We start from the raw sequence: 22,524 nt of genomic DNA, 5'->3' as shown, positions 1-22,524 counted from the left end.
CCATATCTCAGCCAGTTGTGTTACTGTTGTCACGGCCTCACCTATCAAAACACTGCTTCATGGTGTCTGGGCTACAGGCCTAGACAGCCTTCAAAGTACACAACCCTGAGCGTACCAAGAACCTTTTAGAAATGGGAAGCTAGAGACTTCTAGTGTTTATCAAGTCCAGATTAGTTCCTGACCTACTGATGCTGTAGAGATGACCAAATCTTACCCACATCGAGTAGAGGGAAGAATTGGCAGTTTCTCAACACTGTGAGGGTCACACCCAATTTATATAAAACAGAACAAGTTTTTCATGCTTAGGGTTGACCTTGAGAAATTGAAAATCTTTATGTTCAACTCTGTTTTTTGATGTAAGCCAGCCACACAATTTTGCTCAATGAGATTGTATTTCCAAAGGAAGAGGTAACAAAAACAATTTTAACTTTTGTAAAGACTCAGAATAAGGGTACTTTTTTAAACTAGAGAGTTGTCAGTTTGGAGAGTTGATTCAGAGGTTAAACATATTGTCTGATTTTGCAAAAGACCTGGGTTCTATTCTCTGTATCTACATGATGGCTCAAAATCATCACTAACTCTACTCCTAGGGGATCTGATACTCTCTTCTGACCTCTGAGGGAAATGGTTATGCATGTATGGATATGATGTACATACATATAGACAGACAGACAGACAGACAGACAAAGCAGTCATACACATAAAATAAAATCAAAATCTGTTTTTTTCAAATTAGAGAGTTGTGCAGAAACCACTAAACTAAAGGGAAAAAGCAACTCTAAGCCCCTTTAATTAGGTTGCAGTTGTCCAAGTCACAGTGGGTAGTATGTCACTAGAAAATCAGCATTCCATTATTTGTGAAGTTAAATTAGGTTGTGACTTATCAGTCACTAACAGTAAGGTCCTTGGGTAACTCCTTTACAGACCTCACCATGGCCTCAGTGGCTTGTGTTTTAGGTATGCAACAAACACAAACATCATTTTGTAGAGTCTATATTTGTATATGCTATTTTGTGGATATTTTGAAGTAATGAGTAATATGTTTGAGAAAGCAGATATAGAAAAGAAGAAAGAAACAGTTTCCTACATCAGCCTTATAAAAACAGCAAAACCAAGAAAGGACAAAATGCCTTAATGGGTAAAAGCACTTGTCCTCAAGCCAGAGACCTGAGTTTCGTTTCCAGGACCTGTGTGTTAGAAGGAAAAATACAGCTCCTGCAGGTTGTTCTCCACACCTGCACCATGGCATGGATGTACTCACACACATAGTAAAGAGATAAAGGAAAGACATTAAAAGCAGAGAAGGCAAAAAAAAGTAGATGATACCAAGAAGATAGTATTTATTTTTAAATAAAGGGCTGAAATAGAAAAATAGAAGGAAACAAACCTCAAAATTTAAAAATGAAAGGAAGATAGGAAGAAAATAAAGGAAACTGGATGCTAAATATAAACCATATATACTTTAAACTAATAAAGTGTTGGAGATGAAAATACATTGGGTTGTATTTATTGATTGTAACTTAAGGAACAGTTGCTGGGAACTGTGGGTAGAGTAGGGTGTTTTAGTAAATTAGGGTGGGTACATGGATTCCTTCTCTGGTCTGACAGACTCAAATGCCTGCAGGAAGGAGTCAGGGACCTAAATGAGGAAGTGGGCAGAGGATAAGACAGGTACAGAGTGGCTTGTAGTTGGGCCAGCTATCCCTTGCCTTCCAGTATTCTGAAAAGTGCCGAATAAAACACTGCCAGGAAGAAGCAGGCCCACTGCAGTCCCAGCTGTAGATATTTGCTGGTTTCTAACACGATTTATCTAGTGCTGCTTTGCTTCTTGGGGACCCAAGGGATAACAGAGATCCATTGAGGTGGTTTCCTGGGTTCTCATTTGTGTGTTCTGAAGATGGCTGGTGGGTTGCTTCACCTCCTTGAAGGCTATCTGTGTGGAACAATACCGTGCTTCAGACATAAGAAAATGACTATGAAAAAGTGGCTGTATATGTTGAAAATCCCCTCGTCATAATTTGAGAGCCCTTTGGCTAAGATTAAGTGAAATCTACATGTTCTATTAGAAGGCCCCTTTAGATTCCCCTCTGTTTTCTCACACTTTGAACTCTGTGGCTGTCCATAAGTAATTTCCTATTCAAAGTGCCCATCTAGTCTGTCTCATGCATTGTTCAGATAGTTAAGGATCTTTTCTGTGGTCACACTATGTCTCCTTATTTCTGACACAGCCAATTAAAATGACTTGTAGCCCTTCCAGTAAAGATACCTCAGCTATCTAGAAATGGCATAGATGCGTTGCAAACTACAGCCAGACGATAGTTTCACTCTGTGGCTATGAATAATCATTTTCTTATTGAGTTTTTGAAAGGTTCACCTCCCCTCCACTCCCTACTGTGTATGTAAGCTGGGGAGGGGCCATCATATGAAAATAGGTTGCTGTTAAGCTTTGACCCAATCTGTGGTTTCAATTCCTCACCAAGAGTGTTGTGATTCACTACGACTTTCTGAAGGTGACTATCAGGTACTTGAAATGTGCACAGTACAACTCTGAAAAAGAATCTTCTAATTTTATTTAATTGAGACTAAGTCTAAATCGCTCCATGTGACTAGTGGCTGATGGATCAGACAGGACAGATCGAAAAACAATCTATGGGTTAATAAAGTTGTCCTGTGGTCTCCATTTTCCAGGTTGCTTTCATCTATGCTTCATTTAAAACTGTCTGCTCAGAAGGAGCTCTCAGCCTGTGCCTCTCACTTTCCCTTCCCCTGCTTACTGTTTCCATAATAAAATGTCAAAAGATTTTCCAGAGTAGCTTCCTGTGCTGACCATACTCTTTTCTTCATTTCAGTGAGGCTGAACTGGAGGAGGTGTTGACTTTTTATACCCAAAAAAACAAGTCTGCCAGTGTCTTCCTGGGGACTCACTCTAAAAGTTCTAAGAACAGCAGTAGTGGGGCAAAAGGGGGTAAGTATGCCAACTAATGAGTGAAAAATGCAAACAAGCAGAAAACAGAGCTGTGCAGAGAAGAATCAGGAATAAATTGGCTGCCCACCAATATCCAGCAAGACTGAACTCTGCAGTGGGGCCGAGGCGGGCAGGCGGGCGTGCAGGGGGGACTCAGCTTTGTCTTCAAAGCAAAAGAAGAGCATCCTTTAGAGCGACATTTTCATCCTTCATGACAACAACATGGTTTGGGTCTTTTTTCTTTTCATTTTGAAAACCGGATCTTTAATGAAGATCATCTTCCTGTGTGCTTCCACACAGCATGCACAACAGGTTCCATCTTCAGGCTTCATGACAGCTGAGGAAATGAGCTCCTGGAGCTGAGCGCTTGCTCCAGGTTCCTCCCGAGCACACAGGGCCAGTCTTAGAGCTGTCACCTGCTCAATTCAGAGCTTTGCTCTTAGTTTCCATTGTTTGGCCCTTCTCTGTCCATGCCTCTCAGCACCATTGTTGTTGTTGTTGTTGTTGTTTGAGGCAGTTCCATACCTAACGGGGGTGACTGATAGTCTTGGTCCCAAGCCTTAGATGCCATTGGTTTCCTCCAGGCATTGTTTCTGTTTCTGCAAGTTCTCACTGCCGAGGAACACCAGTGGAATCCAGTGTAGACTACATTGTCCAGCACAACAACAGAGCACTCAGATATAGCTTATCAGCAACTTCTGTGCTTTCAATGTAAGACGCATTTCAAACCTAGATACAAGTATATCAGTGTAGGTATTTTATTTTATGTGTGTAAGTGTTTTGCAACATGTATGTCTGTGGACCATGTGTGCCTGGTGACCATGGAGACCAGAAGAGGGAGGGCATCGGATTTCCTGGGTTATGAGCAGCCACATGGGTGCTGAGATCTGAGCCCAGGTCTTCTGCAAGAACAGCCAGTGCACTTAACCACAAAACCATGTCTCCAAGCCCCTTGTCAGTATTTTAAGTACTAGATTCAGTCTCAATGCTCTCAAGACTATCCCAGTCTAATGTGGAAATATTCAGGAAAATTGGTCATTTCAAATGTAAAATGAATTTCCCAAAGAAACGTTAATTTTGTTTTGTGCTTACATGGCTGGGGATTAATCACAGAGCCTCACAGGTCTCTACCACTGAGCTATACCATCTCAGCCCAGTGTTGTAAAATTTGCTGAGGCTGTTCCATGAAGCCTTACTAGGAACTGTTACTGAATTGTATTTTTCATAGTCTGCTGAAGCCCAGCTTCCTCTTGGATCGTGTTTCTAACTTCATATTCCTCTGTCCATTCTTCTTATATTTTTCATATTTGGTATTAGCCCCTCTGATAGCTGCTAGCACTTTAATCACTAGGGCTATCAAAGCCCTTGTGTTTATAAAATGTGTTGTTTGATAAATGGAGTTTATTGTGGAAGGGAGGCTGAGAAATTTTTACAGTAAGGTTAGAGTAGGGAAAAGCCTGCTCACCTGCTGAGTTCGGCCCTCATGGGTATTCATGTGGCAGCTTATCCCGTGACAGTGATGGAGAAGACCCAGTAGCATGCATCAACAGCTCCTGTTAATACAGATAGGTCATTTCAAATTCTCAGATCTGGTTGGTTTGGTTTTGGTTTTTGTGGTTTAGTTTTTGTTTGCTTGTTTTTGCTGTTGTCTTGTTTCATTTGTTTGTTTTGAGACAGGGTTTCTCTGTGTAGCCCTGGCTTTCCTGGAACTCACTCTGTAGACAAGGCTGACCTTGAACTCACAGAGATCCACCTGCTTCTGCCTCCTAAGTGTTGGGATTAAGAGCATGCACCATCACCACCTGGCCCTTTAGATTTGTTTTTTAATGACGATTTTTATGTAGACGATCAGTTCCTGCTTTTTCTATTGTATAAACCTAGAGAGGGGTTTGACGGTTTCAAACAAGATAAAAAAGCCATTTGACAGTTTGCTGTCTGGGCTCATTTCATAACTGAACAGGAAAGTAGCAGCATTAGCCTACAAGCAATGGAGAGGGCAGGATGCACACACTCTCATTCGTTCCTCTGAGAGCCTCTCTTGAGTTTTAGATAAATCTTGCCCTTGCCACAGACCTTGGGACATTTCTCTAAGTATATGAATAACTTTGGACCATTCTATTTCAGAATTTTATAGTAGAGAAAAACAGCTACAGTGTAAACTGGTTTTATTATTAAATAGGTAAACTGAGGCACATGTTGTAGGATAGTCAGGGGGCACACCGACACTCAGTGAGCTGTGCTTGTATCTCCCAGTACCCCTCTTATGCATGCATGTGGACTTGGCTCCAGCAGGACCGTCCTGACAGCCACTGTGGTCTCTTCTCTCCAGTCCCCTGCCGCAGTCAAGAGTCCTGCTGGAAACACCCAGAGTCTCTTATTTCAGTTTCCATGCATGTCCTAGCTGGGTCACAGTCAGTAGATTCCTCCCTTGCATTCGAGTGAGATGGAGCTGCTTCCAGGAATCACTGGGGATCACTCAGTTGGCTGCTCACTCCAGATGTTGCCATCCTTTACAGGTCGTAGTGGGATGGGCAGTGTTTCCCAGCATTGATTAACACTTACGTTTCATGTTAATCATTTTGATTAGTACAAGTGCCTAAGGCAATATTTTTTTTTATTTCAGATCACCCTGAGACAATACAAGAAGTGAAAATAAAGCAACCCAAACAGCAACAGGCAACAGAAATCCACTCTGATAAATTATCTCGTGAGTCCTTGAAACACACATTACTCTCTGATACACCTCTAAAAGAAAAACAGTCGTCAGTTGTACAATATTATAAGTACATGGGACATTGTCACCCAGGGAAGTTTTCTCTGGTTCTTCTCTTTCCCTTAAAATGTTCTTCTGACTGTATGTAACTTACTTTCCTTCAAAAGCATTTTCCACTTTCTTTAGAAGTTTTGAGCACTTGCTTTTTTCCCCAGAGGGTGAGGAATTAGCTGCTCTTTGTAGAGACTTTGGCCTGCTTGCCTACCATGTGTAGAATGTGCCTGCTCTGCTTTCTGAGGAAGTCTCAACCCAAGCTTTTAGGAAGGGATAAAAATAAAGTAAAAATTTTGTTACTGTCTCTGGTAAGCAAAACTTACTAAGTTCAAGATGAATACTCATTAAAGTCTGCATGATTTCTGTCTCATGTTAACATTATTTTGATGTTTCAAAATGTTTATGTGTCATAGAGATTGTGTATTTATTTTTCCCCAAATGACCTGTTCTTTTGTTTTGTTTTGTTTTTGCTTTAATAGGATTTACCACTTCAGCAGGAAAGGAGGCTAAACTAGTGTATACCAATTGCTCTTCCTTCTCTGGTCCTGCTGCTGTTCTTCTGCAGAGACTCCCCAGCACCCATCTGTCATCGATCATCACAACCTCTGCCCTCTCGACAGGCCCTGGCCACCATTCTTCTTTATCTCAAATTTCCCCAGCTATCCCGAGCATGCCTCACCAGCCAGCACTTTTACTGAACCCTGTCCCCGACAGTGCCTCTCCCTCCATACACTCTGGGACCCAGAACGTCAGCCCTGCTGGGCTGCCACGCTGTCGGTCAGGCAGCTACACCATTGGCCCCTTTTCCTCTTTCCAAAGTGCTGCACACATCTACAGCCAGAAACTGTCTCGGCCCTCTTCAGCAAAGGCAGGTGAGTGAGAATGAAGACTGCCTGCCATGTCAGCTCCTCCCCAGCCCCATGAAAACAGAACGCCTCTTTTCCTCTGCCTTCTCTTTTGCTACCTTCTGCTGTGACTAAAGAAGGGTCTTACGTTTTGTCTACTAGCATTCCTTCACTGATACAGAATGAAACAGGACTGCTTTTAGGTTCTACAAAAAGAGACAAAAAGAGTAGGGCCTCTAGAGTCCTACTGCAGACCAGCATTGGTCTAGGAAGTTACTCTGCATTCTTTCTGATTTAAATAGTTATTCCTGACATCAGACAACTTACATATGACCTGACCAAAGAATTCCTAAGATAAGACATTTAATCTTAAATGAAGTGGACCCATACTGTCAGTCAAGTTTTCTTCCTATTTATTTTATGATGTTGAGAATTGAATCCAGGACCTTACATATGTCAAACAAATGCCTTACCAGTGAGCTGTATCTCCAGCCCATTTTTTTCATGACAGCTTTATTTAGATAATAACTCCTACTTGGAAACTTGGTTATTTCATGCAAATTAAGTGGTTTTTAAGTTCTGTTCACAGATATGTATAATTAACATCAACTTCCTAACTTCAGAACACATCCTTTTCCCCTTAAAGAAATCCCAAATCTCTTAGCAATCATCTGTTTCTCTTCCTCCTAGCCTCTTTGTTTTTCGACAGATTTGTCTATTCTGGATATTTCACATAGCTAGACACATTCAATAAATGATCTTTGTGATTGCCTTCTTTCACATAATGTCATGTTTTTCAGGTTCATGTCTACTTAATTTCTTCGCTAGTTTTTAAGTTGAAGTATATTTCTATCATTGAGTTGTGTTCTTTATGTATTCTCCATACAAGCCCTTCATCAGGTAATTGCCTTAGAAAGAGTTTTTCTCCATCTATCGGTTCTTTTCATTTTCTTCAGGCAGAGAAGTTCTAAGTTTTGATGAAGTCCAATATTCCTATTTTTTTATTGCTTGTAATGTATGTGTCATATCTGAAAACATATTATCTAACACAAATTCATAAAGATTTCCTTATTTTTTTTTTCTTGAGAGTTTCATGTTAGGTTCTCATATTTAGGACTTTTGTCTATTCTCCATTACTTGTTTTGTCAGATAATGTAGGTGTTTAACTTCAGTCTTCCACAGATGGGTGGTCACTTCTTCCAGGACCAGCTATTTTAAAATGTTATTCCTTACTGTATCAGCTTGGCATGCTTGCCAAAGGTCAGTTATCTGCAAATGTGAAAGATTTGTTTCTGGAGTCTCAGTTCTGTTCCCTTTGGTTTTTTTCTGTCTGTCTCATACAAGCATCACACTGCCGTGCTGTAGCACTATACTAATCTTTAAATCACCAAACATTTTAAAAAATTGTTTAGGTTTTTCTGGGAGCTATGAGAGTCTGCTTAAAAAAAAAAAAAAAACAGGTCCACAGAACATTAATTGATATTATGATGAATCATTTTTGCTAGTATTTTAACACTGGCTGAGATTTTAAACAGTTTAGTAGTGACCATGTTCAAAACTAATTATAAGCCACATTTTATAAATAACTACTCTTAGGCATGGTGGTGCATGCCTTTAATCTCAGCACTCAAGAGGCAGCGGCATATGAGTTTCTGAGTTCAAGGTCCTCTAGGCCTACACAGTAAGTTCTAGACCAGGCAGGGTTATATAGTAGCCTTTTCTTTAAAAGGGGCCAGCGGTGGACAGCAAGATGGCTCAGTGGTTAAAGGCACTTGCCACCAAACTGACAATCTGAGTTCTTTTTCTGGGATACACCTGATGGGGAAAAAAGACCCATTTGCAAGTTGTCCTCTAACTTCCACACACTTACTGGGTTCCCTATTTACTTATGCATAAATGTAATTTTTAAAAAGATGGTTTGAACAGGATAATAACTTTGTCTCTTGATCATATCTAGGACTATGCACCCAATAAATAGAGAAAATATCTACTGACAAGAATACTTATTTATAAAAATCAGTTATGTTTTATATCATAAGCAAGGGAAAAAATCTTTAAGACTTGGAATCATGTAGTATCATTCTTTGCCCACACTACAATTAACCTAAAAGCCACTAGCCAAGGAATCTATCACAAAATTCCTGTATATTTCAAAATCAGAAATGGGAAAAGAAATCTTAGTGTAAAGAAAATCCTATTCTAGATCTGAGTAGCAATAGATGGCTGCATGTCCTGGTGTGTGTGGCAGAACAAAACCAACAGTGATCTCCATCTAAGGAGAGAGACATGAGACCCACATAGGCCAGAAGGAGAACAGGGGACAATGCTACCGTGGGCGGTCTCTAATAAAGAAGCACTTAGTAAGACTGAAGAAGAGAGAGATGACAGGGACATTGCACAAGTAACGGAGGAGCAGACAAAGAAAGATGCACAGATGGGAAACATAGGGTTTGATCAACACTTTATTTCCCCGAAATTGAGATGGGCAAACTTCATTAAAAGTATACCATGTAAAATTGACTTAGAACCATGAGGAAAGCCAAAATAGTTCTAAAATAGTTCTATGAGTATAAATAACTGGTACAGTACTTAAAATTCTTCTCTTTTTTCTTTATTGCATATTTTATTTACATTTCAGAAGTTATCCCCTTACCCCATTTCCTCCACCCCCTGCCCAGGAACCCCCTATTTCATCCCCCTCCTCCTGCTTCTATGAGGATGTGCCCCACACCGTCCCACTCCTATCTCCCCACCATTGAATTCCCCCACACTTGGCGTCCAGCCTTCATGGGACCAAGGATCTCCTCTCCCACCTTTGCCCCACAAGGCCATCCTCCCCTACATATACAGCTAGAGCCATGGGCCCCTCTGTATGTGCTCCCAGGCTGGTGGTTTAGACCCTGGGGGCTCTGGCTAGTTGGTATTGTTGCTCTCCTCATGGGGTCTCAATCCCTTTCAACTCCTTCAGTCTTCACTCTAACTCCTCCATTGGGAACCCCTTGATCAGTTCAATGGTTAGCTGTGAGCATCCGCCTCTGAGTATGTCAGACTCTGGCAGACCTCTAAGGAGACAGCTATATCAGGCTCCTGTCAGCATGCACTTCCTGACATCCACATCAGCATCTACCTTTGGTGACTGCACATAGGATGGATACCCAGGTGGGATGGTCTCCAGATGGCCCCTCCTTCATTTTCTGTCCCACACTTTGTCTTCCTATTTGCTCCCTTGAGTATTTTGTTACTCCTTCTAAGAAGGACCAAAGCACTCATACTTGATCTTCCTTCTTCATGAGCTTCATGTGGTCTGTGAGTTGAATCTTGGGTATTGCGAGCTTCTGGGCTAATATCGAATTATCAGTGAGTGAATACCATGTGTGCTCTTTTGTGATTGGGTTACCTCACTCAGGATGATATTTTCTAGTTCCATCCATTGACCTAAGAATTTCACGAATTCATTGTTTTTAATAGCTGAGTAATACTCCATTGTGTAAATGTACCACATTTTTTTTTTATCCATTCCTCTGTTGAAGGGCATCTGGGTTCTTTCCAGCTTCTGGCTATTATAAATAAGGCTGCTATGAAAATAGTGGAGCATATGTCCTTGTTATAGGTTGGAACATTTTTTGAGTATATGCCCAGGAGTGGTATAGCTGGGTCCTCAGATAATGCTATGTCCAATTTTCTGAGGAGCCACCAGACTGATTTCCAGAGTGGTTGCACCATCTTGCAATGGAGGAGTGTTCCTCTTTCTCCACATTCTCGCCAGCATCTACTATCACCTGAATTTTTGATCTTAGCCACTCTGACTGGTGTGAGGTGGAATCTCATGGTTGTTTTGATTTGCATTTCCCTGATGACTAAGGATGCTGAACATTTCTTTAGGTGCTTCTTGCCCATTCGAGTTTCCTCAGTTGAGAATTCTTTGTTTAGCTCTGTACCCCATTTTTAATAGGGTTATTTGGTTGTCTGGAGTCTAATTTCTTGAGTTCTTTGTATATATTAAATATTAGCCCTCTATCAGATGTGGTATTGGTAAAGATCTTTTCCCAATCTGTTGGTTGCCGTTTTGTCCTATTGACAGTGTACTTTGGTTTACAGAAGCTTTGCAATTTTATGAGGTCCCATTGTCAATTCTTAATCTTAGAGCATAAGCCATTGGTGTTCTGTTCAAGAACTTTTCCCCTGTGCCCAGGTATTCAAGGTCCTTCCCCACCTTCTCTTCTATTAATTTCAGTGTATCTGGTTTTATGTGAAGTCCTTTATCCACTTGGACTTGAGCTTTGTACAAGGAGATAAGAATGGATCAATTTTCATTCTTCTACGTGTTGTCCTCCAGTTGAACCAGCACCATTTGTTCAAAATGCTGTCCTTTTTCCACTGTATACTTTAGTGACCCCAAAACTTCCACCAGAGAACTCCTAGACCTGACAAACAACTTCAGCAAAGTGGCTGGTTATAAAATCAACTCAAACAAATCAGTAGCCTTCCTCTATTCGAAAGATAAACAGGCTGAGAAAGAAATTAGAGAAATGACACCCTTCACAATGTCACAAATAATATAAAACAACTTGGTGTGAATCTAACCAAGCAAGTGAAAGACCTGTATGACAAGAACTTCATGCCCCTGAAGAAAGAAATTGAAGAAGATCTCAGAAGATGGAAAGATCTCCCATGCTCATGGATTGGCAGGATTAACATAGTAAAAATGGCCATCTTGCCAAAAGCAATCTACAGATTCAATGCAATCCCCATTAAAATCCCAACTCAATTCTTCACAGAGTTAGAAAGAGAAATTCTCAAATTCATATGGAATAACAAAAAACCCAGGATAGCGAAAACTATTCTCAACAATAAAAGAACTTCTGGAGGAATCACCATCCCTGACCTCAAGCTGTACTACAGAGCAATAGTGATTAAAAAAACAAACAAAAACAAAAAACAAAAAAAACACCTGCATGGTATTGGTACAGAGACAGGCAGGAAGATCAGTGGAATAGAACTGAAGACCCAGAAATGAACCCACACATCTATGGTCACTTGATCTTGATGAAGGAGCTAAAATTCTTCTCTAAAAGAGATCATGAGGCCCAGATAATTTGTAATGCTCTTTCTAGAAGTAGGTAATGATTCTAATATTGAAAATTACTAGAGAACGAAAAATTGCTCCGACCTGTTTTGTGCGACTAGATTTGTCTTGAAAACCAAATTAGTTAGTGATAAGAAGGGAAATTACCAGCTTCGTTTATAAATGTAAACGCAAAATAATCAAAATAAAAGCCTGCTATATCTAGCCACATCTGAAAAGTAGTGTGTACCTTAAGCAAGGCTATTCAAGGAATGTGGGCATGACCTGCCAGTACCACCTGCCACAGTGACAGGCTAAAGAAAAAAAAAGACATTCATGACATCATAAATTCAGAAAAAGTAAACTCCAAACAGACTCATAACAGTTCTGAATACTGAAAAGAGAAGGTCCCTATTAACCTGAAAAGAGAGCGTCAGCCCCAGACCTACAGATGGGTGGGTCTAAATGAGTGATGGTGACCATGGTCCTGTCCTTTACTTCATGGACAAGGCAAGGGTGATCTCTAATGTTGTTTCTGTTCAGCATTTCACTGGAAGTCAGAACCAGCATAAAAGATTAAAAAAATAAATAAAACCGAGTTGATAGCATTTAATTGCAGATAATATCCCATGTAGAAAACATAAAATGGTCTCTAGGTACGTTTTGGAAAAAGCTTTTGAGCTGTATAGTATCCGAAAACAGTTGTTTCAACTGAAAATATATGCAATAAAAAAGAGAAGACAAGATTTGGTGAGTGATGGAGTATTGGGAGAGAGTGGTTAATATAGTCAAGATAATGAAAGTATATTGTATGAAAGTCTCAGAATTAAAAAAAAGTAATGAGAGATTCTTTTACATTTACTTGATCAGTTTAAACCCACTGAGTGTAGTTTGTGGTACCTATATACTCTTGGGAATGTGGACATTCAGACAAGAATGGTCAGCCTACCAGAGGCCATCCATACTCCAAAGTTTAAATTCCTTGGTATCAATTATACACAGCATTTCAATCCATTATCACCCATTGAACTGTTTTTTAAAAGCATGTTGGACAATAGCATAAAACTATAATCTACTCTGGGAAAAGTTTAGAAAAGACTTTTTATAGGATGTCAAAAGTTTTCACAGAAAATCCAAGTCGGTGGGCAAATATGATGTGTGTGGGCCTAGGAAGGAAGCTTCAGGTCTTAGTCATTAGACTGAGCTCTGGGTTCAAAAGTTCACTCAGAAAACCTCAGCAAGTTTACTCAATAAGCCCGTTCTAAGTGATAAAAGGATGGAGGACTGAGGACTTCTCGAGCTCTTGTTAAGAGCAAAACGCACAGAATGACCAAAGGAACATGGGAGAAAGTTAAGAAACAAAGCTAAGAAAGTCAGCACAGTTGGTGGCATTGTTCATCAGTAGGAAAGGGTCTTTCTCTCTCATAAATGATGCTGTGGCAAGTGAAACCAGATCCCTGCCACACCCATATATAAAAATAAATTTGAGTTGTGAATGCTGACACCCACACTTGGTTGTGTAGGCAGGAGTATCATGAGTTCAGGAAGCCAGCCTGGGCAGTACAGTAAGATCCTGATTCAAAATCAAAAACAATTTTTCAGATGTAGAACTTAATACCTAAAAACAACAACAACAACAACAACAACAAAACCTATTTGCAGTTTTATTATATGGAGCAGAATTAAAAAACAGAAGTACAACTCTAATTAACTCAAGAAAAAGGCAATAGAAAAATGATGAGATTTCTAAGGACGGCAGCAACATCCAACATCGTTCTTACTACGCAACTGTTAGCCTGTCAGAGAAGGGAGCCTTAAAATGTTTGACAGTCCCAAACAGTAAAGGATGTGTGGGTCAGCAAGAATGCTTGTGTGGGAGTGTAAAGCATACCACTCTGGTACTGTCACATCAGTTTGAAAATACATGTACCCCGTGACCCAGCAGTCCCACTCCTGGGCACAAGCAAAGCCCTGCTGCTGTGTGTGCATAAGTGTGCACTGTGCTGTTTATAATTGCAGTTGGTTCAAAGGAACTGCTGATTGAATGAAGACTAACAAGACAACAAAAACAAACAAAAAACCCCATGAGTTTATATACACTGACCCAGCGAGGATGCCTCTTGGTAATGTCATGCTAAATGATGAAAGCTAACACTGGGGAACTACTGTTATGAGATTCCGTTTTAATAGAGCCTGAAAGGAAGCAGATTATCTAGTATATATGTATATATCTCTTTCTATATAGGTGTGTGTGTGTGTAGTATATAGGCACTACAAACTGGACTCAATGAGTTTCAACTGATAAATATAACAAAATCTACCATTAAACTTTTTTATTCTCTGAGACTTACACACACACACACATATTTCTATGTAGACATATACCCACAGGAAAACTCCTAAGTATGTGATAAAATGATGTTGTACAAAAGGAAAGAGTGAAAGGGAGATTGCACGTGGGCGGAGCACACTGGTGTGATTGCCGATGTAGCTCCTGGGCTAGTTGAAAGTTACCGGTGCTCATCACACTGCACTTGTAACTTACACACACATTGGAAAAGTATATGTCTGTGCCAGCTAACACAGGAAACATGAAAAGGCCTTCTAAAGGCATGCTGCCACATTACATGAGCAGAATGAGCATCCTTTGGTTAGCCTTGAGAGAGGACAGAAGGGGACTGGGAGCTTGAGAGTCCTGGCTCAGCCCCCAGCACCACAAAGATACATGAGTAAGTGGATAGAACCGAAATACATTACAGTGTTTCTGCTTTTGCGGTTTGCGGTTTTAAAAATAGCTTTTCAGTGAGATTTTATAATCAGAAGAAAACTTGAACCTTGATTTTATTGTGATCAAAGAGCTGAAAAAAGAGAATTTAAGTCTGAGAGGATAGTCACTTGTGAATTCACTCATTGCTAGTTTTCTAAGTATGCTTGGTTTCTCTTTTATACCTGTTTCCTTTTGGAGCATTGTAAGCATTGTGAGTGCTGTTGCTATTTGATGCCACAGACTGACATATGTATTGATGTAATAAACCAAAAAAGAACTTCTCCTTTGTTCCTAGTGATACTGAGGATAGGGCCCAATGCCTTGCTGCTCAGCTGAATCCCCAGTAAATCCTAACATTGGCTCTTCCTAGCTCCCTGTGATAGGAATCCTTTATAAGCTGTCACACATTGATAAGCACATGATTATGTAGAATTTTCTGACAATTTGAAGATCATCTTAGGCCTTTATGCTGTTAGAGCTCCCTAGGATTCATCAGTGTCTGTTGCCCTGCTATTTGTTTGCAACTGTTGTAATTTTATTCAAGACATGATTCTTAAATGGGTGAGAACTCTTTTTCCCTTTTTCAGCAGGGTCATGCCATCCACACAAGCATCATTCAGGAATAGCCAAGACACAAAAAGAAGGTGAAGATGTGTCATTCAACAGAAGGTACAACCAAAGTCTGGTTACAGCTGAACTCCAGCGGCTCGCGGAGAAGCAGGCAGCCAGGCAGTACTCTCCAGCCAGTCACATCAGTCTCCTCACCCAGCAGGTAGGGGCTGACCAGGCTGCCACTGAGCTCTGTGGTTCTGGGAGTTGGGGTGCCGGGGCGGGGCATACTGGTCCTTCTGTAACTTGGCTGCTCTGTGTGCTTATGGTCTCCAGTGAGTCTCTGTTCTGTCCATTTATATTTATAAAACTGGATTACTTCTCCCTAACTGTAAAGAAAATAACTCTCACAGGCATTGCAAAGTTCAATCTGTTAATGGCTCTTATGGTATATAGTATTGCATAGGTAACATCTAAATTTCAACTGTAAATATAAAGTGATTAAAACACACACACACACGTCCATTTGCATGTATTACTTGGTGTTTGTGGAAGTGACAGGTCAATTACAGTAGCCTGTTCTTTTACCATGTGGATCCCAGGGATTAAACTCAAGTCACCAGGTCTGGCAAACTTTTGCTGTTACTCACTGACTCATCTTGCCGGCCTAGGATTGCTTAAATTAACTTCTTTCGTTCTTGACATTTTCTAGTGAGTCCTGGTGTTTTTGTAGGACATCTTTTTTTCAGAGTCTTAGCTTTGTTGTCATCCTCAGCCCATCTTTCCATTTAGTTCATGATCTGAGAATGTTTCCTGTCTAACGATTATTGATGCAGGTACGGCACAAGCAGACACGAGGGCACTGACTCTAGGGTGCATGCCTCTGTGTGCATATGTATGGTACATGTCGCTTTCATGATCTTTGGGTTCTCTTTGTTCTCATCTGGTAGTCTCCATGGTACTAATCAGTAGAAACCGTCTTCCTTAAATCTAAATGGAATCACAAATCTCTAAATGAGGTATTGATAATAGCTCCATGATCCTGACAGGTGGTTATATCTTTCTGTTTCTCTTGTGCTAATTTTTAAAATTGGTTTTAACTCCATAATGATAATTAAATTTAGGGAGGAAATGGAGGTATGGAGGTAAAATTGCTTCAAATACGTATGAAAGTAGACCGCACACCATTCTCTGGTGGTACCCTAGTTCTCTGTTCAAAAACAAATTTTTTTTTGAGCACAGAGAGAGAATCCTGACATGGATGTGGCTCAACCTTGCCCTCCTCTCAGCAGCTAGGCAGGGATTGTCTCCAATCTAGTAGTTGGGAACCAATAGATGAAGAGGCCTAAGGTGCAGCTAGAAGCAGAGAAATGTAACAAGCTGGTAATCAGACTTGAAGGGCACTGGATAGTTAGGTGCCGATGGGACCAGGCATGATCGTAGTAAAGGGAGAAGTTTGAAAGTGTCAGCTGCCCATAAGAAAAGTAAAGACTGCTGGGCTCTAGCTGGCGTTTTGGCTTCCAGGTAACTAAACATGTAGAAGCATCAAGACATTATTTTCCTTGTGATTACTATAAGAAACAGTCAATATTAGTGTTCACATATTCTCAGTTTCTATTATTTGCTATGTTGCAGAGTCCAGAAAATTCTAAGACCCTGATCCTGTAATATCCAGGTTCTCTAGCCTTCCTGGGAAGCTATCTCCCTTCAGTCTTTCTCACTACAATCCCGGGATCTGTGCTCTACAAGTCCATCAACTCTTCTTTGTAAGCCTCAGAATCTGCCATTAGATGTCAGTCTTAACTTCCAGAGTCTCCGCAGTAGGGTGCTTGTGTGATGCAGTACTTAGAGGGGTGCTGGGCTGTGCAAAAAACCTGGGTGGAGCACCTAGGAAGGGTTGGATTAGCCAGTCCAAGACTGTGTCCGTCTCCCACTGACTGCCTAGATGACCTGGAACGCTTCATTTCTCAGCCTCAGAATGTGTTCATTGCTGGGGGAAACAGGACTGGGTCCTAAGGATGGGCTGTAAAAGTCTCTTTGCAAAGTCTAAATGCTTTGTACTTGGGAAACGCTGGTACTTTAGCCCGTAAGGCTTTAGGAATACATTGTTTCTTGTGTGTTGAAAGGGAGTTGTTAGGTGAGTGCATTTAGTATAGAAAAGCTCCCTTGCATGTTTCGCAGCCATTTCCTCTCAAAGGGCACAGGAATTTAATTTGTAATTTGAAAACTTCTGTTATTTTTTTTCTTTTGCTTAGTAAGTAATAATACATTGTAATGTCTGTTAATATACACTCTGACACATTTGTTCTCTAGCTGCTTTCTCTTTTCTGTTCGGTTTTAAAGGAAAACTGTTTTCATTTCTTAGTGGAGCTGAGTGATAAATGCCTGTGGCTTCCTGCAGGAAAGTGGGCAGGAGTCTCTGAGCTAGCACCTGGGTGCTAACTGTTGCTGTCAGCATAAGCAGCCCTGTGTCCAGACAGAAACCTCCTCAGGTGCCAGGGTTTCCCTGACTTAATACAGCCTTCATCTTCAGTTCCTGCTTGTGTTTCTGCTTTCTTTTCTTTGTCTCATTTTTTTGGGTTGGCCAGTAGATAACTAACTCTCCTTCATATGATTAGTTCTGAGCTGGGCTGTCACGGTGCACACCTTTAATCCCAGCACTCAGGAGGCAGAAGCAGGTGGATTTCTGAGTTTGAGGACAGCCAGGGCCACATGGAGAAAGTCTGTCGGAAACTGCACTGCCACCCCCCCAAAGATTAATTCTATATTTATATTGTTGCTTTTTTATGATTATAAGATTATTTTATGACCTTATCTTTACTAATTTCTTCTTTGTGTTTTTCTTATCTTTAGTTCTCTATTTCTTGAGGGGTTTTTTTTTTGTTTTTTGTTTTTGTTTTTTTGGTTTTTGAGACAGGGTTTCTCTGTGTAGCCCTGGCTGTCCTGGAACTCACTCTGTAGACCAGGCTAGCCTCAAACTCTCGAACTCAGAAATCTGCCTGCCTCTGCCTCCCAAGTGCTTGGGTTAAAGACGTGAGCCACCACCGCCCGGCTCTAATTCCTTTTTAACCATGCTATATTAAAGGCTATTAATTTTCCTCTGAGCATTGCTTTAGTTATATCCCATAAACTATTATTTATTTTGTAGCCAAGGAGTTAATAGACTTTTATTGAACAAGGGAGGCAGATTTTAAATTATTTGTACTATATTGTACAAAATTAAATTGTAGAGATTTTTGAAAAAAAAAAAAACATTTTATCTTTATCTGTAATTTCAGCTACTTAGCCTGTTAAAGTAGTCAGTGGCATTATCTAGAAAACTTTGTATTTTGTTGTGATTACTTATTTAAAAACAAAACATCTTATCCAAACTCTTAAGAGCATTCCAAGCTTTGGTGGTAACCATTGATGATGTGACGTCATGCTGACTGAGAAATAGCTCATGGTCTTATGAAAGGGACAGCCACCCACATGATCCTAATAGCCGGGAGCACCCCAAGCTATTTCTTTGGAGAATAGCATAACTACCAGAAGGTAGCTCAGTTTGTCAGTGGGAATAGAAATAAGGCAAAGCAGTCTCTTGGGAGCACTCACTCAACTGTATCATAGGAAGGGCAGAATCGTCGGCCCCCAGGAGCCCTGGTATGTGTGGCAGCAGGTTGGGTGATGAGTGGGACCTGGGGATTCGCTCTGAGTACTTCAACTGAACCCCTTAGGAGGCCTGCAGAGGGGCTGTGCGCTTGTGTAGGTGACTACATACCACTCACACACGTGTTTGATCTGGGCTGCTTAGGCAACTGAGAGGAGGCGGAGCTGGGGGATGAGGCAGTGCCATACTAAGGAATGGTAAATTGGACAGAGGAGGTTCTTAAGCCTACAACTGGTTAAAAGGCTTTGGGAAACTAAGAATTTATATTAGGGCCTGCATTTTAATGGAAGTTATATTATTAAAAGCAGAAGCTGATTTCTTGAATTCCCTTTTATCATTTTTGCTATGAGTCAACTTTATTTACATCCTAGAACACATAAGAATAGCAGACATTCTCCACATAAAAGCAATGGCCCCTTAAAGAAGGTTTGTATAGTATGTGTACATTCTCAGTAAAAGAGGTGTATAGTACATTCTCAGCACATGGTGATTCAATGTATACCTTAGAAAACAAACAGGCTGGATTAGACCTTTTCCTTGGTATGTGAGAGGCTAGCCAACTTCTGGGATGGGATCTTTCATGATAGCTGTGTGTGCTTCTGAAAGCAGTGTTAAGAAGCATCTGTACCTGTAGGGAGAAGGGTTCTGGTGTGCTGGCACAGGGCTTCAGCTCAGGTGTGAGGTCTCACTACCTCTGCCTCAGTTGGGACTGCAAGGGAGGGCAGATCAGGGTAGACAGGGCTCTTGGTGATTATTGCTGTTAGTGTACAGAAGACTGTGGTGAGGAGCGGGAGGCAGGGCATTAGAGGAGCACTGGCCCTCTCCAGCCAGCACGTGTGAAATTTCAGGACCCAGCTATCATTAGGACCAGCTCCAGCTCTCCCAGCCTGGGAATTTCATCAAAGGGATTCGAGCAGACCGCCCAGGCAGGGCCTACCACGAACCGTGTGCTGCGTCAGTCTGCTCCGCAGCCAGCCGTGCAGCAGCGTGGCCAGGCCTCCTGAAATGTGCTGACAGACACACAAGAGGGAGGAGATTCTCTGAGCCCTTGAGATTTTTCATTTTGATGGGGAGTGGAACAGAAAGTCATCAGTTTCTTTCATTCCATTGCTCTTTGCTCTGAGACTGTGAGGCCTAAGGCTGCGGACAAATACATCATCGGGTACTTCATTTACTTCACAGTACATTAGTCCTCCACTCCTCATCCACACACAGGGATTCTTTATCACCCATCTCCTTCAGTAGCTACCTACCAAAAGGTCCACAGTGGACCCTGACCAGTTTCAGAGGTTCCACTTGGAGAGTGACATTGAGTCAGTGCTGACTCCTTGCACTGGGTGCCGGTGTCCTCCCTGGACATTACAGGCAACAAGACTTGGTTGGCTTCAGAAGTTTCCTTTTCAATACTGAGCTTATCTGAACTCACACACTGCTGTGCACTTAGGCTCTGGTCTCATGATGTTTACTGCTTCCTTTGACTCTGTAGTCAGTCTATGTTGGGAGAAAATGTACTTTGTGATGCCATATATGCTCCCTGTTCCTGTTTCTAGAAAGACAGCAAGGCACGTTGGGAAAACATTAATTCTGGAGTCAGTGAGAACTGGGAAGTTACTTTCTGGCCTCAATTACCTCATCTTTTTTTTCTTTTTTTTTTTTAAAAAAAGAGGGTCAGTGGTGGAAGATAAGTCACTATCACTTGCTGCACACATCATGTACCTCAGGCAAAGGACCTAGAGGTCCTAAGCTGGATCTGATCTAAAATCCCCCTCTCTGAGAACTAGCTTTCATGTACCAGAAGGCACCACCAAAAAAAAAAAAAAATGCCCAAAAGAAGGAAGCGGCCAACAGTCCTGCCCAGGTATGATCCCTGAAAGCCACAGCAACCAGTGCAGTAATTCTAAGGTTGGTAGAAGCATGCGTACTTTGGCAGTAACCAGCCGCTTTCGAGTTGGACTGAAGACCTGCTTAACAAGAGGGAAGTCATGCTTGGAACTGGAAACCTAGCCAACTATAGGGCTAGTGAAGTCATGGATCTTGGAGGAGAACCTATAACTACCACTTTATTAAACCAGCATAATCCCTAACTATACTCTAAATATTTGTCCTTATACCACAGATAAGTGTAGTCCTTATTCCTCATCAACAGGCAGAGACCATTACAGAAAACCACAACCTATCCTAATGCAGAGTCGTGGAGCCCAGTCTCAACTGCATCTAAATCCTGATAGATCTACAACTCAACTCCTGCATCTAAAGCTTAGGCAACATTGCAGGAGAGAAGGCAAAGCTCAGAGTGTAAGAGCCAGAGGAACAAGAAATGTTCTTGTATGATTTTGTTGTGTGGAAATGTCATATGAAGTCTTCCAATTTGGCTTCGTAAACATGAGTTGAACAAGGATGATACTCATGGACATGTTGATGTAGAAGGGGATCACTCACAAGGCCTCAGCCCTACACGGAGAGCTACAAGCAACCAAGATGCTGTGGTAGTCCTGAGTGAAGAATATGGGGTGGCCTTGGGGTCTATCCCCTTCGTGCTGTGGTTATCGTCCAGTGAACCTTTCCTTAAGGTGTAAGTCCCCTACACATAGCTTTATGTGATAGCTCTATGCTGAGTGCAAGGTCCAGCCATCCCACTGCCTGCTAGACAGTTCCCCTTAACTATCTTGCCAGGATCCAAATATTTGACTATATCTCAGAAGCACGAAGGTAGATTCCTCAATGCAGCGTATCTCAAAGCTGTTCGTTCTCCTTCTCCCTGTGGTCTCTGCTGTTAGTGGCATTGGCACCCCAGAATCCTGAGAGTGGAATCTGGCTTATCAGCATCTGTGTCTACATTCTCTCTGCACCAAGCTGCTGCCAAGTCTTGTTCATTCTGACTCCAGTGTCTCTGCTCTGTATCTTGACTATTTAATTTACATCAACTGTTCTGCTAAAGGCCTTTATTATCTTCCAAGTAGATAGCTACAGGTACCTCTTAAAGGATCTGGCAGTGTCTTCCTGCTTTTCTTCATCTTTAAAAAGACCTCTTGTTGTGTTAAATCACATGTCTGATCCTAGTGTTCTTTGCTCAGAGAGAATCTCTATATGAAACCCAAACTAGTGATGCTACCCTTGATTTGACTGAAAGTCTGGCTACAGCCTACTGGTTCCTGTCTCTGTTCTGTCACACAGGATTCTTTGTAGCTCAGCTAGGACTTCTGCTAGTCTGTATGCTTTAGTTTATGCCATCTTCTCGGGACAAATGATTTCTGGTCACCACGTCTGATCTGTACATTTGTCCAGGGGCTGCAAGAATGTCACCTTGCTCATTCACTGTCATGCCGATTCCCTCTTCATATTGTGTGTTGGTCGCTATAACTGCCTCTTTTAACAGACAGTAAGCACCTCAAGTTTCAGTGTCCTGTGATGACTGTGACCAGACTCTGGGATTGTATCTTTACAATCCTGCCTGGCCATCTGCATCTTTATTAATAAATTCTGAGAAGCCTGCATCTATTCTGAACTTGTACAGACCTTTCCCCATGGTCATTCTTCCCTAAACAACTAAGTATAACTAAGTTATATCCTTTACATCGTATAAGTAATCTATTGGTAGATGTTTTTGTGGGAGAATATACAAAGGCTGTATTCAAATGTAATTATATTTTGCATAAGAAATGTGATCATTTGTAGATTTTTGCATCTTCAAGAGGCCCTACAGTTACTACTTTAAGGATACTGAGGGACAACTTCATTTAGTAAGTGTGCTTACTCTTTATTATTGTTATCATCATCATCATCATTATACAGTATTGGAGACTGAATGCAGGGTCATGGGATGCTACTCAAGAGCACAACTGCTGATCCACATCCCTGCTCCTTCAGCGTGCGCCTTCACTGTACTGTGAGGTCCTTGGAGATTAAACTATGCACAG

General features: G+C 41.3%; 1 protein-coding gene across 8 annotated transcripts in view; it reads left to right on the top strand.

The window, feature by feature from the left end:
* Positions 1 to 22,524, top strand: part of Ttll5 (tubulin tyrosine ligase like 5) — a 233,987-nt gene that overhangs the window by 101,503 nt on the left and 109,960 nt on the right. For all 8 annotated transcript variants that reach the window (XM_028771843.1, XM_028771841.1, XM_028771849.1 and 5 more), the window contains 4 exons: positions 2,850 to 2,965; positions 5,589 to 5,672; positions 6,212 to 6,604; positions 14,997 to 15,181. In XM_028771843.1, the coding sequence (XP_028627676.1) occupies positions 2,850 to 2,965; positions 5,589 to 5,672; positions 6,212 to 6,604; positions 14,997 to 15,181 (778 nt within the window). The remainder of the gene's footprint in view (positions 1 to 2,849; positions 2,966 to 5,588; positions 5,673 to 6,211; positions 6,605 to 14,996; positions 15,182 to 22,524) is intronic.

The sequence above is a fragment of the Grammomys surdaster genome, unplaced genomic scaffold (genome assembly GCF_004785775.1).
Source record: "Grammomys surdaster isolate TR1022 unplaced genomic scaffold, NIH_TR_1.0 210, whole genome shotgun sequence".
NCBI lineage: Eukaryota > Metazoa > Chordata > Mammalia > Rodentia > Muridae > Grammomys > Grammomys surdaster.
The sequence above is the reverse complement of the archived record's forward strand: the minus strand, read 5'-3'. Positions and strand labels throughout refer to the sequence as shown.